The 15,922-nt window shown below is 55.9% G+C and overlaps 8 protein-coding genes across 8 annotated transcripts; 6 read left to right on the plus strand and 2 right to left on the minus strand.

The window, feature by feature from the left end:
• The first annotated feature begins 173 nt into the window (after positions 1–173).
• Positions 174–701, plus strand: L226DRAFT_535581 (uncharacterized protein). Its single transcript, XM_067680940.1, has one exon. The coding sequence runs from the start codon at positions 210–212 to the stop codon at positions 585–587; it is 378 nt and encodes a 125-aa protein (XP_067534679.1). The 5' UTR covers positions 174–209; the 3' UTR covers positions 588–701.
• L226DRAFT_487597 (SET domain-containing protein) lies at positions 657–1,872 on the minus strand. The gene is made up of 4 exons (XM_067677203.1): positions 1,855–1,872; positions 1,171–1,796; positions 1,034–1,121; positions 657–982 (listed from the first exon to the last, which is right to left on the minus strand). Exons 1-4 carry the CDS (start codon positions 1,862–1,864, stop codon positions 807–809), a joined length of 900 nt encoding a protein of 299 aa, XP_067534680.1. The 5' UTR covers positions 1,865–1,872; the 3' UTR covers positions 657–806.
• Positions 1,873–2,342: 470 nt separating this feature from the next.
• Positions 2,343–3,807, plus strand: L226DRAFT_487598 (uncharacterized protein). The gene is made up of 4 exons (XM_067677204.1): positions 2,343–3,060; positions 3,117–3,189; positions 3,238–3,368; positions 3,430–3,807. Exons 1-4 carry the CDS (start codon positions 2,721–2,723, stop codon positions 3,549–3,551), a joined length of 666 nt encoding a protein of 221 aa, XP_067534681.1. The 5' UTR covers positions 2,343–2,720; the 3' UTR covers positions 3,552–3,807.
• A 638-nt stretch (positions 3,808–4,445) lies between these two features.
• On the plus strand, positions 4,446–6,115 carry L226DRAFT_535584 (sorbose reductase sou1). Its single transcript, XM_067680941.1, has 7 exons — positions 4,446–4,713; positions 4,766–5,004; positions 5,060–5,185; positions 5,240–5,365; positions 5,437–5,567; positions 5,619–5,765; positions 5,832–6,115. Exons 1-7 carry the CDS (start codon positions 4,542–4,544, stop codon positions 5,863–5,865), a joined length of 975 nt encoding a protein of 324 aa, XP_067534682.1. The 5' UTR covers positions 4,446–4,541; the 3' UTR covers positions 5,866–6,115.
• Positions 6,116–6,878: 763 nt separating this feature from the next.
• Positions 6,879–8,194, plus strand: L226DRAFT_464277 (sorbose reductase sou1; the record flags this gene model as incomplete). The annotated part of the gene is made up of 7 exons (XM_067675847.1): positions 6,879–7,023; positions 7,083–7,327; positions 7,384–7,509; positions 7,569–7,694; positions 7,757–7,887; positions 7,947–8,093; positions 8,161–8,194. 7 exons carry the CDS (start codon positions 6,879–6,881, stop codon positions 8,192–8,194), a joined length of 954 nt encoding a protein of 317 aa, XP_067534683.1.
• A 641-nt stretch (positions 8,195–8,835) lies between these two features.
• L226DRAFT_571579 (uncharacterized protein) lies at positions 8,836–10,155 on the plus strand (the record flags this gene model as incomplete). The annotated part of the gene is made up of 1 exon (XM_067684572.1): positions 8,836–10,155. One exon carries the CDS (start codon positions 8,836–8,838, stop codon positions 10,153–10,155), a length of 1,320 nt encoding a protein of 439 aa, XP_067534684.1.
• L226DRAFT_535586 (Protoporphyrinogen oxidase) lies at positions 10,117–12,716 on the minus strand. Its single transcript, XM_067680942.1, has 4 exons — positions 12,351–12,716; positions 11,619–11,817; positions 11,109–11,548; positions 10,117–11,048 (listed from the first exon to the last, which is right to left on the minus strand). Exons 1-4 carry the CDS (start codon positions 12,597–12,599, stop codon positions 10,290–10,292), a joined length of 1,647 nt encoding a protein of 548 aa, XP_067534685.1. The 5' UTR covers positions 12,600–12,716; the 3' UTR covers positions 10,117–10,289.
• Positions 12,717–13,312: 596 nt separating this feature from the next.
• On the plus strand, positions 13,313–15,006 carry L226DRAFT_82742 (uncharacterized protein). Its single transcript, XM_067687268.1, has 5 exons — positions 13,313–13,802; positions 13,862–14,128; positions 14,341–14,408; positions 14,485–14,643; positions 14,749–15,006. Exons 1-5 carry the CDS (start codon positions 13,628–13,630, stop codon positions 14,986–14,988), a joined length of 909 nt encoding a protein of 302 aa, XP_067534686.1. The 5' UTR covers positions 13,313–13,627; the 3' UTR covers positions 14,989–15,006.
• The last annotated feature ends 916 nt before the right edge of the window (positions 15,007–15,922 follow it).

Raw genomic sequence — 15,922 nt, forward strand, 5'->3', positions numbered from 1 at the left:
CCTGGCAATACATATACCCGCCCGGATACCAACAGAGTACAGCTGCAACTTATGACACGACGACGACGGCATCCGAGTCAGGACATGCCCATCCTCAGCCTCACGCTTCCGACGCGGCGAACCTCGGTGATCCATCCATCGGAATGAGGACCGACGAGTCATTCATGCTCCCCCTTCACACGGAAGAGCTCAGTCGAATGTATCCCGCCATGTACGATGCGGCATTCGTTCCCCCGAACGGTCCACAAGAGTTCACATCACAGCATTCATCTCTAGAGGCATCTTTCGGCGACAATATGCATGTGCACCACGCCATGCAGGGGCAGATCCCACCGTCGGAGCCCCAACAACACGCTGGCAGTGGAGTCCAGTTCGTCGGGGCATACGACCCCCAGCTGCTCGAGTATAACCAACCGCCGTCGCTGCCTTCATACCCAGCATACTCCGGGATGACGGAGACGCAAACATATCACACGCAATACGCTCAAGAGGCACAAGTTGGATCGATACCTCAGCAACCTGTTCCCGACCCTACGATGGACGCCGCGTGGAACATGTGGTCGAACGCACCGTCGTTCTATGGGTAAGCCCATCTCACCGACCATGTGGGTACTGGGAGTTCAGACGGTTTTGATTCGCACACAGATGGGACGATTGGGGCCCTTTCCTGAGTAGCGTGGAGCAGAACGGGAGACCCACCAGTTGAGGAGGCATATACTAGACATGTACAGATGTGCTTGCTTCCTATCCCATACTGCTAGAGGTTCGGACACCCTACACAGACGGCAGACGATACGAGGTCTGCGTCAGTCAGGGCCCACCAACGTCTTCCTCGGCAACAAGTCGAACGCGGGATGAGCACGAGGATCCTGCACGTACGTCTTCATCTTCGCAGCCTCCCGGCTGTTTGGACCACAGGTTACACAGTACCCCTCCCAGGCCTTCCTCGCCCAAGCCTTCGCGTTTCGAACGTCGGCAACACCTATAGGGCCAAAAGTTAGGCCTTACATGGAGGTAGCTCACAGATACATACTGATGCAAAACTGTAATGCGTCGTAGTAGAAGTCACCATAACTGTCGGGCAGATTCTCGGCTTCCAGGAGCTTCAACGCCTCCTTCACCTGTAGAGCGTCAAGTTTTCAAATTTTGCCGCGAAACAACGAACGGTACCTTGCGGATTCCCACCGCCGGTTTGCTCTCACATCCAGCGATCTCATCGTAGAGTCGTGAAATAGTGACCCGCCGGTCGTCACTGGCCTTCAGGGCCGCACCCTCACGCGCACAGGCTACGCAGTTGCATACGAAGCGGAAGTATGACTGGAGCTTTGCCCTCCGTTCGGCACGGTTTGCTAGCAGGGTACCGTAGCAGATGCAAAGCTCCTCTCCTTCGGCGATGTCCCGGACGGCCCAAAAGGTGATTTGATGGCCGTTTGCGTCCCAGTAGTTGGTAATGTTGGGCTCGCAGGACGAGTTGAACCTCGATCCAAGCGGGAAAAGCCCACCGGTGTCCGCGGCGACTCCCTTGCTCTCATCATGATCGCCGCATGGGAGGGCGTTCGTCTTGAATATCCCAAGAGGCGGAGGGTGCACGCCCATCCAGGCGTTCGCAAGGCTGAAGTAGAGGCGCTGGTTAGCGTCCGAGAGGTTAGTAAGGGCGGCGAGGATGGTAGCATTGGAGCCAAATAGTGGTTGTGTAAAGAGCGGGGCCTCTGCCAGAACGAGTTCGCCTTTGGCGATCGGCCGCGTAGCGACGAGTCCTTGGCCCTTCCCGGCTATTTCGCTCAAGATATACGGAGCTGGACATCGTCAAGACTCAGTTATCTTGATCAATATATAAGAACGGAATGCACCTACTCTGTACCATTGGAGAGGGGTTACGAGGGGCGTGTTTCTTCGCGGTGCGCTTATAACTACTTGTCATTAAAGTTCGAAGCACGACCTACCGCAGCACCAAAGGCTCGAAGCTTCTTACTGCTCAAATTAGAACAAGCATGCAGATACCCGACACTCGTGTGAGTGTGCGCATCGTTTGCAGCGAGATCATGGATCATACCAAGTTCAGGTATGTTCGAGGCGACTGCATCATGCGAGTTCGGATGATCCTCGTCCGTTCAACTTCTGCTGTCCACTCCAGCTGCACGGGTGCAATCCGGCCTTCACGGCCGCGCTGGCCATTCTCTGGCCTTATAATGCCTGGAGCACCTCACTCAAACACTCAAACCGGTGCCATGGCTCTCACGACACCGGTAGAAGGCACTCTCATCCTACAAATAAGTTCAAGACGTACCAAGGACACATAAACTCATGGTCTGCGGTTCTGGTGCGCTTGAGACTGCATGATTGTTCGCCGCATACTGAGATCTTGCAGCCTTGGAGCAACCTTTGAGTACCGTCTGGTCGTTGTTACGTCCAGGGTGCAATACAGTCGTTCTTGCGACACGCGTGCGGCCCGCATCTTGATTGCAGCGAGACCAAAGGCTGGAGAAACGGACACAGGTTCATGATGGTGGATGAGAAACATGAAATCCCAACCCGGCGCTGCGCCGAGTGCCAGCAGTGCTCTTGGCGCCCGTCCTCGCTGTTTCTGCTTCCACGTACACCATTCGCCTTCTACTTGACGTCGGAGGCGACGACGACGACGCCTTCGTACACGACTACTACGACAAGTCCTCACACTCAAATATACCTGACCACCCTATTTCCTCATAATCTCGTTGAACATGGCTCATCGAGCGGGCTTGCGCGCCCTCCCTCTTCTCCTTGCCGCCCTCCTCGTCTGCCTCTCCCAGTCCGTATCCGCAATCAAGTTCGCCATCCCCGCAAGCCGCTATCCTCCAGCCAAATGCATTTGGAACGCAGCGCACCCGGGCGCGCTCGTCATTATAACCGCGAATGTCGGGCCAGGTGAAGGCCAGCGTCTTGACATCGAGGTCATCGACTCGAGCGAGCACAAGAACATTTACCTCAGCAAGAAGAACATCAGTGGGGAGAAGCGGTTTGCCATTACGGCGCACGCGGAGGAGGACATTGGCGTATGTTTCCGTAACTACCTCGAAGCTGGTGAGTGCCGCGCGGTTTTGGGGTCTATGACACACACTGACATGGCTGCTTGCTAGGTACGAACGATAAGAAAGCCTCGCGAGTCATTGATCTGGACGTGGACATTGGTGCTGATGCTGTTGACTACAAGTGAGTCCGTCTTCCTACATGCCTCGACTGCTCTAACCCTCGTCCCAGCGCCATCGCCAACCAGGAGTCGCTATCAGGCCTCGAGACGGAGATGCGGAAGCTGGAAGGCGTGGTGAAGGAGATTGTGGACGAAATGGAGTACTTGAAGACGCGTGAGGAGCGGTTCCAATCGACAAACAGTGCGTACGGCCATTTCTGATATCATAGCACGACTCTGACGTGTCCTCGCGCTCGCTACAGTGTCGACACAGTCCCGCGTGCAAAACTTCGCATGGTTCATGATCGCGTCTCTCATCACGCTGGGCGTCTGGCAGATCTTCCACTTGCGCGCGTTCTTCAAGCGCAAGTATCTCATCGACTAGTGGGTGTACTGGGTATCGGGTTCAATGCACATGGTATCATTATTTGCCTTCTTTCCCGTCATCCATCACTGGGCAACTCTAGAAGCAACGCCACAGGCTTTCACGCATAACTTTCCTATTGCCGTGATGTGCCGGGGTCAAGCTGGCATGGCAGCAACACTACATACGCCAGTTTTTCTATTCACAGAATACGCATTCGATGCTGTCCAATGCACTGGGACCCTCCCCTTCGAACATGTGGTCCATAACTATCGGTCGAGACCATGGACGTATGCTGAGAGCAAGAAGCTGAAGAACGACGAAACGTGCCTTCACATCTGTGCGGATCGTCTTGGATCGTCTCGTCATATTTGGTGAGATTGCCCTTCATATGCGTTGATCGCCAAGTCAAAATGTTATAGCGACTCATGCCCAAGCTTCTCTTCCGCTGTGTGCTCCGTCCGTTGATTGTCATCAGCTGACGCAGTGCAAGGATCCTGGCACCTTGTGCGGTGTGCCATCTCCGCACCTGGGAAGACCAGGTCCCATGCCTGTTTCCGTGTCATGGAAGCATTTGCGACGCTCTAGCTACGCGTTGCGCCGAAGGTGAGAGTGTTCTATGCCACGGCTATCCTATCTGCTGATCCCAAGGCGCGGATGCGCATTGCCTCGTCACATTGTCCAGGCTTGTTCGATGATGGGTGGCACCTGTGGCACCCTGGCCTTCCTTCTACCGCGCTGCTTCTCGAGTTCTCGTGAGGATAAAGTTATTGCAATCGTTCACACCCGGTGTTCTCAACGGCGTCTCTGAGCCGCGGCGTCGTGTCATGGGTTATTGTCTTCCTCCTTGGTACGCGCCTTTTCAAGAGGTACGGGTGTTCATGATTCACGTATGATTTATCTTTCGGACCGGCAAGTATGAAACCGGGGGACAATAAGTAGCGTGCGGACTCCCTACAGCTCCCTGGCCAAATCCCTCAGCAAGCTCGAACCGTCTTCAGATTCGACTCGATGTTCTCCAACATTACCCGCATCTCGCTGTCGGGTTCATCGAGGGCCCTAACCTCGTTAGCCAAGGCTCGTCCTCTGCTCGGCGCGCATCGACGACTGAGCACGCAGGCGCCGCTCAGACACGGAGCTGTTGGCGTCGCCAGGGCACTCTCCGAGTCTTCCTCATCCGCAAGTGCGTCCTTGCACTTGTTGCAGTCAATGGCACCCAACTGATGTCTGTTTAGAATCACCGACCTTGCTCACGCAGGAGTTCGGCCTCTCTGAGAAGGTCGCGCTCGTAACTGGAGCTAATCGCGGCATAGGACTAGAGGCTGCGTTAGCGCTCTCGGAGGCCGGTGCCCGCACGGTGTATTGTGTCGACATTTCGAAAGAGCCGGGAGAGGAGTGGACCAAGGTGCAGTCGTTCGTCAGCCGTACGGGTCTTGGAAAGCTCGAGTACATGTGCGGTGACGTGCGGGACCAGGTCAGTCATAGGTCGCCAGTTTGTGCCTATCGGGTTGCTGAAAGTTTGTGTTTAGGAGGCTATGTGGCAGATTGGGGAGAAGATTGGGGAGAGAGAGGGGCGGATGGATGTGTGCGTGACCGCTGCCGGCATCTTCATCGCCGGCCCCTCGCTGGAATACTCTGCAAAGGACTTCGAGAACGTGAGTGGAAGTCTGTTCGACCGGTCCTTCGGTGCTGATATGTCGTGCACGTAGGTGATCGCGGTGAACCTCAACGGCACGCTCTTCACGGCGCAAGCCGCGGGACGTCAGATGGTACGGTTCGGAAATGGCGGAAGCGTCATCATGATAGCGAGCATATGCGGATCCATCGCGCTGGAGGTTCGTTGTTTCTCAGCATCATCGAACGGGAGTAACGGGGTCTACTTGAACTGACCTCTCGATATACATAGCCGACACTCTCCTCCGTGTCATACCATTCGTCCAAGTCGGGCGTGCTACAGATGGCCCGCAGCATGGCGTGCGAACTCGGCCCGCAACGTATCCGAGTGAACACGATCAGTCCCGGCTTCATCAAGACCAAGTAAGACCCAATGCACCGTGCACATACGGCTTGCTGACGTGGGCGCTGCAGATTGATAGAGTTTTTCGAAGAGAATCCCGAAATGAAGAGTATGTATGAGCACGCAAACCCCCTGGGGAGGATCGGGCGTCCTGACGAGCTCCGGGGGGTGGTCGCCTGGCTTGCGAGCGACGCAAGCTCGTATTGCACGGGAAGCGAGTGAGTGTTGCTTCTATGTGCAGCAGGTAGCTGCTGACGCTGACGCGCGTTGATTCACCTCTGTAGTATCATCGTCGACGGTGGTCATCGTGCATGGTGAAGCATGATTCCAGTAAAGCTCGGGCATCAACGAGAACGGTCGTACTGTATAATATCGACCTGGAGCGTCACGTTATGAGTACTCAGCTACTTGTGAGCTACTTGTGGGTATGACACCAGCCAGAACGGATCACTACGATGAAGGTCAGTGCGTTTGTGAGTGGGAGGTGCAACTTGCTGCCGTGACAATGTGGCCTCTGTGCTACTGTGGGGCGTGCCTTGAGTAGATCGACCCACTTCCTGTTCCCACAGCAGATATGTCCGAACGTTCAGTGTCCTCTATCGGCCACATCAGACTTCGAGTTGACGTACCAGCAGTGCCATACCGAGAGATCGCCTGGGGCAAGTCGCGTCGCTTATAAAGGCGACTGGAGCTATTGTTCTAGGTAAGTATTACAAAACACACGTTGGAGAGCGCAGCCAGATGGGCCGCAACTCATGAGGTCGACAGACTCTGCACACGATGAACCATCTATCCACTCGCATCGACAGGGTATCGACGACGTCCGCGGCTCAAAAGAAGTGAGCTCCGTGTCTTTCTCGGACATGATCATCGTATTAATCCCGTTTTCGTCATGGTGGCCTGCCAGTGGTACTACATCTATTTTCTCGTGTGGCTTCTCAAGATCTCAAGAGTCTAGATCTGTACAACCGGCAATGGCATGGGAGTAGTTGTCGCTCTACGGATTCTCTGACCCACGCCCGGATCACAGTACTCGGTCACGGGTTGCTGTTTTCGTCCACGGTACGCCATGATGTTGAGTTCCCATACGTACACATACGCTGATGACCTACTACATCACTAGTCTCGTACCTATCCGTCCAACAGTCTGATTTTGAAGTCGCATCCCCCGCGCTACTGTTATAACCCGGACCGAGACTAAATCAGCTTTCTTCTTGAACCATGGGGAGATAAGTAGCTGGCGCGCGTGAACCTTGCTTAACATTATCCCTCTCCACACAGCCAGAACACGTCGTACATCCTCTACTCTGATGCTCTCCAACCTGTCACGTATGCACTTCTCGTGGACTCGGAATGCCCGGGCATCGTTCGTGAAGACTCGCAGTCTGCTCGCCACCCACCGACGACACAACTCTCACCTACCGCCCTACGGACCTGTCGGCGTTGCCAGGGCACTTGCCGATTCTTCCACAACGGGTACGTCTCGAGCTCATCGTAAATACTTGTGCCTCTCTGAAACCATCTTGGATATACAGAATCGACATCTACGACCTTGTTCAGTAAAGAGTTCGCACTCCCCGACAAAGTCGCGCTGGTTACAGGGGGTAACCGTGGCATCGGGCTCGAGGCCGCCTTAGCACTCTCCGAGGCTGGCGCTCGTTCGGTGTATTGCGTGGACCTCGCAAAGAAGCCGGGAGAGGAATGGGAGAAGGTGCAGTCGTTTGCTGGCCGCACGGGTCTTGGGAACCTCGAGTACATATGCGGAGATGTGCGCGACCAGGTGCGTCCTGAGCAATGTCGTCTGAGCAAACTGGATCACCCACCATCTGTGAACAGGAGGGCATGTGGAAGATTGGCAAGAAGATCGCGGATAGGGAAGGGCGCATGGATGTGTGCATCGCTGCTGCGGGCATCGCTCATCCGGGATCGTCTTTGGAATATTCTGCGAAGGACTTTCAAGATGTGAGCTAGGAGTGGTATCACTTTGTCACGGGTCCCCAGTACTGACCATCATGAGACAGGTCATCTCCGTGAATCTGAACGGCACGCTCTTTACGGCGCAAGCCGCCGGGCGGCAGATGGCACGGTTTGGTAACGGTGGCAGCATCATCATGATCGCGAGCATATGTGGGTCTGTTGCGCTTGAGGTGTGTTTCTTGGTGTAAACGATATCAAAGAACGTCTGAAGCTCAACTCTGTGGTGACACAGCCGACTCTTCCCTCCATAGCATATCACTCATCCAAGTCGGCCGTGCTGCAGATGGCTCGCAGCATGGCCTGCGAGCTCGGCTCACAGCGCATTCGAGTGAACTCTATTAGCCCCGGGTTCATTCATACCAGGTACGTCGACGATCTCGATCAGCCACAGCGCTATGGGATGCTAAAGGGGTGGTTTGTAGGATGGTAGATGCCCTGGTGGAAAGTCCCGAGCTGAGAAGACACATCGAACGCGCGAACCCCTTGGGAAGATTCGGACGTCCTGACGAACTTCGGGGTGCAGTCGCATGGCTTGCGAGCGACGCGAGCTCGTTCTGCACGGGTAGCGAGTGCGTGCCGTTCTTCAGATATCTGTTGTTGTTGCTGACTTTGCATTATCGTGGTCCGCCTACACAGCATCATCGTGGATGGAGGTCACCGTGCATGGTGAAACTTGACTCCAGGGCCAGCGTAACGAGACAGAGTTGCTGTATATGTAAAGGTTTGGTTTGATGTTATGAGCTGGCCTCTCGTTTGGTCGTCTATTTGTCCGATTGAGCATGACCGTGAGCGGTGTAGGCTGAGCGCAGCAGTGTGAATCTGCACCTATGGGACTGCATGGCGTATGCTACCCAGCTTTTATGATACCACAGTGATGAACCTTCGAGCATTTCAGACAGTCAGACCTGGCTGTGTTCTCCTAGGTCATAATCCGTCAACACGGTCTCTGCGACAACATTCGCTAGACCAAGGACAATTATTGGTAATGCATACCATCGTTGTGATGCCAGGGAATGCACGTAACTGATCTTTCGACCACGCAGAATCAGCAATTGTGAGCGTTACTGCGACCAGCTCTCTTGTGACGCTCTACATTCTTCACTGCTAGAACAAAAGGGAGACCGCCATGGGTGGGACGCGTATATAGCCAAGGTATGTTTCTGTACTTGCCACTCTATAACACACCACCACGCAAGAGCACTCCTTGAGGTGTTTTGTTACTGAGCGTCCGGCCTCGATTGGTGCGTGGCAGGATTCCGCATACGCTGACCTTCGTTGATAAACCCCACCTAGATTACGATGTTTATACCAATGCAACCCAAGTCACTGCTTTCCTTACGGAACATACCCCAGGAGGTCTTCTTCCTCGTCTTCGCCCTGCTCGAAGTAGAGGAAGACAAGAACACCCTAGCATCCTGCGTCCTCGTCTCGAGACTGTGGCACGACATGGCCCTACCCTCTCTATGGAAGCAGATTGTCCTCAAAACCACTCAAACGCTAGAACACTTCCTCGCACTTCTCAGACACAAGCCTGTCCTTGGGCAGTCGGTCCGCTCACTGACGCTCTGGGGCGCGATCTTCGAGCGTATTGCAGGTTGCGGGCCCGCCCAAGAACGAGAGCCAGTAGCGATACCGCTCTCCGTCACGATGCTCCGCGACATCATGTCATGTGTCCCGAAGTTGCAGCGTCTGTCGCTACAGGAGGTCGCCTTGTGCTGGGCGCCGGAGCCCACGCCAGACGTATCCTCGCCACCTTCCGGCACTCTCAGCGCACTTGAGCTCATAGATGTCTCTATCCACGATCGCGAGACTATCGACACTTCGGTACTCCCCCTCCTCCAGCAAATCCTGTCTCTCCAATCCGTCGGCGAGTTGACCTTTGCTTCCTTCGACGACACCGGGCCTATCCAAGAACCCGAGCTCGAGGTACAAGGTCAACCTCAACTCCCTGTCCAGAATCTTAGCCTCATCGGCCTCCACAGTAGCGCACAACTTATTCAGCACTACAACAGCCTCAGTCAACGTCTCCTCCCGGGCTGCTTGCGTTCGCTCACTACATCCGTGACGCATACCGAGGACCTCACTCCACTTCTCGCCTTCCTGAGGGACGTCGAATCCAGTAGCATCACACACCTCGAGCTTGATCTCTCCGAGGCCGACGTGGACAGTCGTGCTCTGTCCAAAGTCATATCATACCCGGAGTCTCTGTCCACTCTCCGACTACACGTTCGGTACAATTCCATCTGTAGGGAAGATGCCTTCTCGGTTGCTGACATCTTCCCTCAGCATGCATTGTGCACGCTGAAGGAGGTCCATCTCGACATGGAATGGACCATACCCGCTTCGTGGAGCAACGAGCAGAAAGTAGGAAATGAGGAGGATGTCGATGAAGACGCAGACGCAGACGCAGACATTTATGATCAGCTGTTGGAAATGGACAGAGTTCTGTCCAGCAGAGTCCGCTTTCCCGCCTTGGGCTACGTGAATTTCACCCTTCTGGTCGAGTCGTCTAAGTTCACGAGCTTCTTTGGCGAGCTTGGCGAGCTCATCACGAAGCACTTCATCACGGCCGTGTTCCCCGGGATATCTCAAGCAGGCCTCTTTGACATACAATTTGCGCCCCTTAAGTAGTATACTGTCGGGATCTCATCCTTTCCTTGCGACGTTCCAAATGATCACAATGCGTCAAACTATGACTATGCACGCGTATTGTATGTCTGGATCAGACCCACGAAGTTGTGAGACGCGTCGGTAACGAGCCGCACCTAGAACGATAACTCATACGCCACCCGCCGCCCACTCTCCACACAATCACCAAGACTCACCCCTCCAACCCCAGCCCCGATAACCGCCGCGTTCGGTCCCCACCTCTCCCTCACCGCAGCAGCGAGTTCCTTCATGCGCGTCGTATGTCCAACGGTGGGCGTGGGGATGCAGTCCCGATGCTGGCGCACCCTCACAAGGCACGGTTCTGGGAGAGGCTCCCGCCGTCCGAGGTGTGTCTGGAGCGCGTCCAGGAGTGCAGGCACGAACTCGGGAGAGGAGGGGGATGGGGAGGGTGTGCCGTACGGGCCCCCAAGCATGACTGTCAGCTTAGTGAACTTGTCGTTCTCGCCGCCAACGCCACTCAAGGAGTGGTCCTGACCGGAGAGCGCGCACGAGTCAAACACGGTCCCGAGCATCCCGAGCGAGGATGCAGAGTAGGGGTAGTGCGCGTCATCGGCGGTCGTGGCAGGGGACGTAGCTTGAGGGCGGGGAATGAGGTACCCAAAACCGGGCGGGTGGATGGGTGTGGCGGAGGGAGGAAAGACGAGGTTGACGACGGTGACGGACGAGGAGGGGTTCGCAAGGAGGTGCGGGAGCGGCGACAGAGCGGTGGAATGCTGTGGCGTCCGAGTCTCGTACTTGCTGTGGGTGTGAGACGGGGACGAGGACGAATCTTCGAGGATGCGGTGGAGGTGGGGAAGCGGCAGCGCGGCGACGAGGTGTGTCGAGGTGATGCGCTTCCCGAAGTCTGTTGTGAGCTGCAACGACAGCAATGAAGGGTCAACGGGAAGTTCAGAGGCGGAGGGAGCTGCACTAACCTCGAAATGGTCGTCAACCTTCCGTAGGGTCCTAACTCCGTCGCCCTGCAAGACACCCACGTTCGCCTGTTCTCGGACGCGCTGAGCCATGGCGTCTGTGAGCGTCTGCATCCCGTCGCGGAATGAGTACGCGCTGACACCCTGCATGAGGTTTGCCACATCTCCAAGGTTGTATGGTTCCGTCGATGTAATCTTTTCCGACTTCAATTTACGCATCGAGGAGAGCGCCCCCGCAAAGGCACCACGAACGACGCTACCGCCACCATTTTCCTCCAGCTGGCACAGGGCCGGGAAGGCTGCACGCATGCTCAGGATCCGAGAGTCTGCGGCGTAGATTCCATGTACAAGGGCGCTGCCGAACGTTTGGGCAAACTTGCCACCGAAATGGCGCGTGAGGAACGCATCTACAGACTCGTCCTCTAACAAGTCCGCGCCAAGTACTAAAGGTACGAGAAAATTAGCATGCTTTGCGGATTGTGACGCACAATGATCGTCAACGCAACAACTCACCTCTTCCGTTGAGTCTCAGGGCATCCTGTAGAACCGCAGGCACAAGAATCTTGGCAAGAGGAGAAACGAGTAAGGACGAGAGGGAGCTCGGTATGGTGGTGAGGCCTTTGGCGGTCGGGAGACGCAAGAAGCGGTCACGGGCTGCAGGTGCAGTGCGAGGGACCGTGAGCACCGATGGCTCAAGGCCAAGTAGGTGTATCTAGTGGTAGATGTTGGAGGTCAACAACTTGAAGATGCACGATAACGCTCGAGACAGAGTGGACAGCTGGCCTACTTCCGCCAGAATGAGGCATTACAGACCTCGCAGCGTCGTTCCTTGTGATGCATACTATCCCATGACAGTACTTGCAAAAGCGACACCTGGCGCAAACCTGCTCTACACGCCGCTGTAGGCGTCGGCTCCCTGCTATAATGACCTATGAGAGCACTTTTGTTGCAATGGAGGGAGCGGAAAGGTCGGTTTTGCACGTCTGTCGCATTTTGCAAGTACGGTCGTGGAGTAGTCCGGCACACACCATCTCTCCAGCCCTCCGCTGTGTCCAACAAAAACTTCTCAGAAATATAGGAGCACCTTCGGTTCATCACCCCTTTATGACCAGTACTTTGCCTACCCAGACAAAGCTTTTGCAGCAGTACGACAAAACACCAGCATAAAATTTGACCAACGACTTGGCTACCTTCAGCTTCAATAGTGAAGCACCCACTGAATGCTCCTGCCCGCGAGTAACTCACCAATTCCAGTATGCCCTTCGAGGTCGGACGCAAGGTTCTTGGGCCGTTCTCCAGCAGCACCTTGGCCTCATGGCCTTTCCTGTCCTTCACCTTGACACGTTCTGAGCATACCCAGCCTCCAATACTATCGGATCCCTCTATCAGATTGATGCGAATGCCAGAGCGAGCAGTCAAGCGTCGAGAGAGGTGGAATACTGTCGAGAGACCAGTGATACCTCCTCCGACAACTGTAACGGATCTTGGAGGCATGTTGCGCCTATCGTTCGGAATTGGAGCTGAAGTAGTCTTTCCTTGCAGTAGGAGACAGACAGGTGATGGTGACAAGGAAGAGCATCGTGGGTGTTGCTCGTCGAGAGCTGCTCACCGACCGCAACAGTGATGAGCCCAGGTTCACGCCCACGTGGGTAAATGCTCACGCGCGCGGTGGTGGGGGGCGATGGTCGCTAGCCATTGCCAACGCTTTGCACTCATACCACGACCAGGCTGCAAAGACCCGCGGTTGCACTCGCACAGAGTTTTTGCAGAATTGCATCTAGGCTCGGAATTCAAGTCTCGCAGTCCGCACGCCTTCCATGGAGTTCATGCTTCGACAAGCAAGCGTCACGGTCCAGTCAACTACATGCTGGTTTGCTACGGTAATATTTAGAGTTGCGCTACAGAGGTGAGTACACTTACTGAATGGGTTGATCCTCCCTTCCGGGGCTCACAACTTTTCTCCCTTAGCTTAGTCCTCCGTCAGGACTTGGAGCGCTGACGATGACATGACTGCACCCTCACTGCATCTTACCGGGACGCGGGTGACCAGACGCTGCGTGAGTTCCATACCGGACGGCGAAGATTCACCGTTCCCCAGGGCGAAACGTGCTCGGGGTTTAGGAGGCTCACCCTGATGCCGCAAGTGCATTGTCCTTCCGGGCTAGGCAGAGCGCGAGCAGCCTGCAGCTATGCAGGGGCGGGCCAATAGCAGAATGCGTCATTCTAGGGGCGCCGATAACGGGCTGGACCCTAGTGGAATCCGTGAGACCACCGGCAGCATTGCATAGTGAGCGTGCCGCTGGGCTTCAACCAAGTCGTCAACAGGTGATCGAGAGCCGGTGCCGCTTTTCCAGTCCGTCTGCACTATCCGCACCGGCCACGTTTTCCCAGACCTCCTCGGGCTCTCATAAACCTTCTGTCACGCTAACGTCAGGACCACCTTCCCTCCTCCTGGTCTCCCATTCTCCTTTCCGCTCCCCCCCTCATTGTCCCGATCATTGTACCCTAGTCCTCTCTTCGTCATGTTCCGCTTTGCGTCCCTTATACCTCTTGCCCTGGCTTCCACTGTGCTTGCGCAGACATACAGCGCAACGTACCTCCCCTCAAGTGCCCCGAAGACGAGCGAGGAAGGCCAGTCCGGTACCAACCAGTGTGGGACCGGCAACGACCAAAACTCGACGTGCCAGAATGTCTTCAGTATGTCTTACAATGGTCTATGTGCGATCTGAACGCTGAACTCATACCCACCACTCAAGTTAACTCTCTTGATGACTGGTGCATCTTCGCGCCCCCTGAGCCGGGTCCCGACTCGGTCATCGGCAACACAGAGCGTATTGAGGTCGCATGGTGTATTAAGGGGGGACATGGGACGCGTCTCATCCCCGACGGCGCGATCACCGGCGCACACTTCGTCCAGACTCCGGACTACGTCCAGGTCACTGGTGTCGGCGACCTCACGAAGATCAACATTCCCCAAGGCGATGAGGGAGGTGAACTCGACCCCCACGGTGCAGATGGAAACGGTGAGTCGTGCATTGGGTGATAAGTTTGCGCTCGCAGCAGCAAGCGGTACGATCGAGCAGCACGGGGGCATGATCGGGACACATTGTCGAGCCATCCGGTGCTGAGGACCGTGTTCCGGACCGCCTCGCGCTTCTCGCGCAGCGTTTCAGCGCCGAGCATGCCATTGTGGTGTTTTTTGGAACAGCATTACTGACGTGATGGGCGTCCACAGGCAACCCAATCGGCGGTCTAGTGTTCTCGAGCGCGTTCGGCGACGTGCAACAGTTGCACGAGTGGACGGTGAGTCCTCTCCTCGCGCGCTTCTCCTATGTTCCACAGCGTTCTGACGAACTGATCCCGCGTCCCTCGCCCGCAGAACTTCGTCGCGTTCAACGAGTTCTGCATTCGTGGCTGCAAAGACAGCCCGCAAGCACCCGCACTGTGCAACCACATCTACGACGTGATGGGCTGCGACTGGAACATGCCCGGGAACTACAACAGCGGCTTCGACTCGTGCAAGGGTGACTCCGGCGAGGTACGTCCTGCAGCGTCTGTCCGCGGCGCTCGCGCTCCGAGTCGGCTGAGGCGGACGATCGCCGACTTACTTGACACTGGTTGACACTTCTCCCTGTCTGCACAGCCCATGGGTGTCTATGGCACTTCGACGTTCTTCCAGGGCCAGCCCAGCACGCCGTCGGCCCACCCCGCGCCCGCGACGACTTCTTGCGCTACGACGTCATCCATCGGTAACGGCCTCGCCGTGGCCAGCACCACAGCTAGCGGCTCGGCCAGTGGCTCAACTAGTGGCTCAGCCAGCGGTTCGCGCACCAGTGCCCCGAGTGGGGTACGTCTCATCCTCTGTTATTGGCATTGTGTTTGACTACCAGTACTAACGTCGCTCTTACATCTTAGGCCACCTCGGGCTCGCGGACATCGTCGGGCACGAGCGGAACTGCGTCCGCGACGGGTGGATCAAGCAACAACGGCGCTGTGTCGGTTCTCAGCAACGGCGTCGAGCTGATGGTCGCAGGCGCTGCGGCTGCTCTCGGTGTCGTCCTCGTTGTATAGGCTGGCCATTCAGAGATCTAGGGTTGATTGGCGGCCTCCGGGCCTACACCAGGCAAGTGCAACCGGGAGCATATGTCGAGTTGTGGTGCTTCTCGTGTGTTCTCTTTTTGGCTTACGACTGCGGGACTCCTTGCATCCTTTACTTACTTTCACGAACTGTCATGAACACGTGTCTGTCTACGGACCTTGCTACAGTACATCTATCCTGACGACACATACGGACGACGCTTTGCATCCTAATATGTCGGATTCTCGTTCACGACCACGCTGGGGTGGGCATGCATCATTTCGTGCATCATACGTATGTGGGTATACGGTCAGTTCTAAATTTGCTTTGCCCCCGAGGATGACTCTAGAAGTGATTCTCGGAGACAGCACGCCGTCGATATTTTCAGTTAGCACGCGGTAGGAGCCTGGCCCCGCATGCTGGAGTCTTTATGCGCACTGCGCAGCACAGAAGAACCGCCCACCGTGACTGTCGCTCTCACAGACAAGTTTGTCTCCGCAGCGTTGTATGGTCACGCGGAGGTCCTAGGCCGGCGAGAAACCGATAGTGGCCGTGACGCAGTTCGCTTCTGGTTCTCTGACCCCGGACCAAGGGGAGTGTTGCAACTTCGCAGTGCTGGCAAGTATGGAACGTAGGTCGCTGCTCCCTGCGCTCTATTTGTGGCGCATACTACCGAAGGGTGCTCGCCACTTCGCCTCAAGCTGGCCTTGCGGTTGCATGATGTCGGATGTTCCCTGCA

The sequence above is a fragment of the Lentinus tigrinus genome (genome assembly GCF_003813185.1).
Source record: "Lentinus tigrinus ALCF2SS1-7 unplaced genomic scaffold L226scaffold_14, whole genome shotgun sequence".
In the NCBI taxonomy this organism is placed as follows: Eukaryota; Fungi; Basidiomycota; class Agaricomycetes; order Polyporales; family Polyporaceae; genus Lentinus; species Lentinus tigrinus.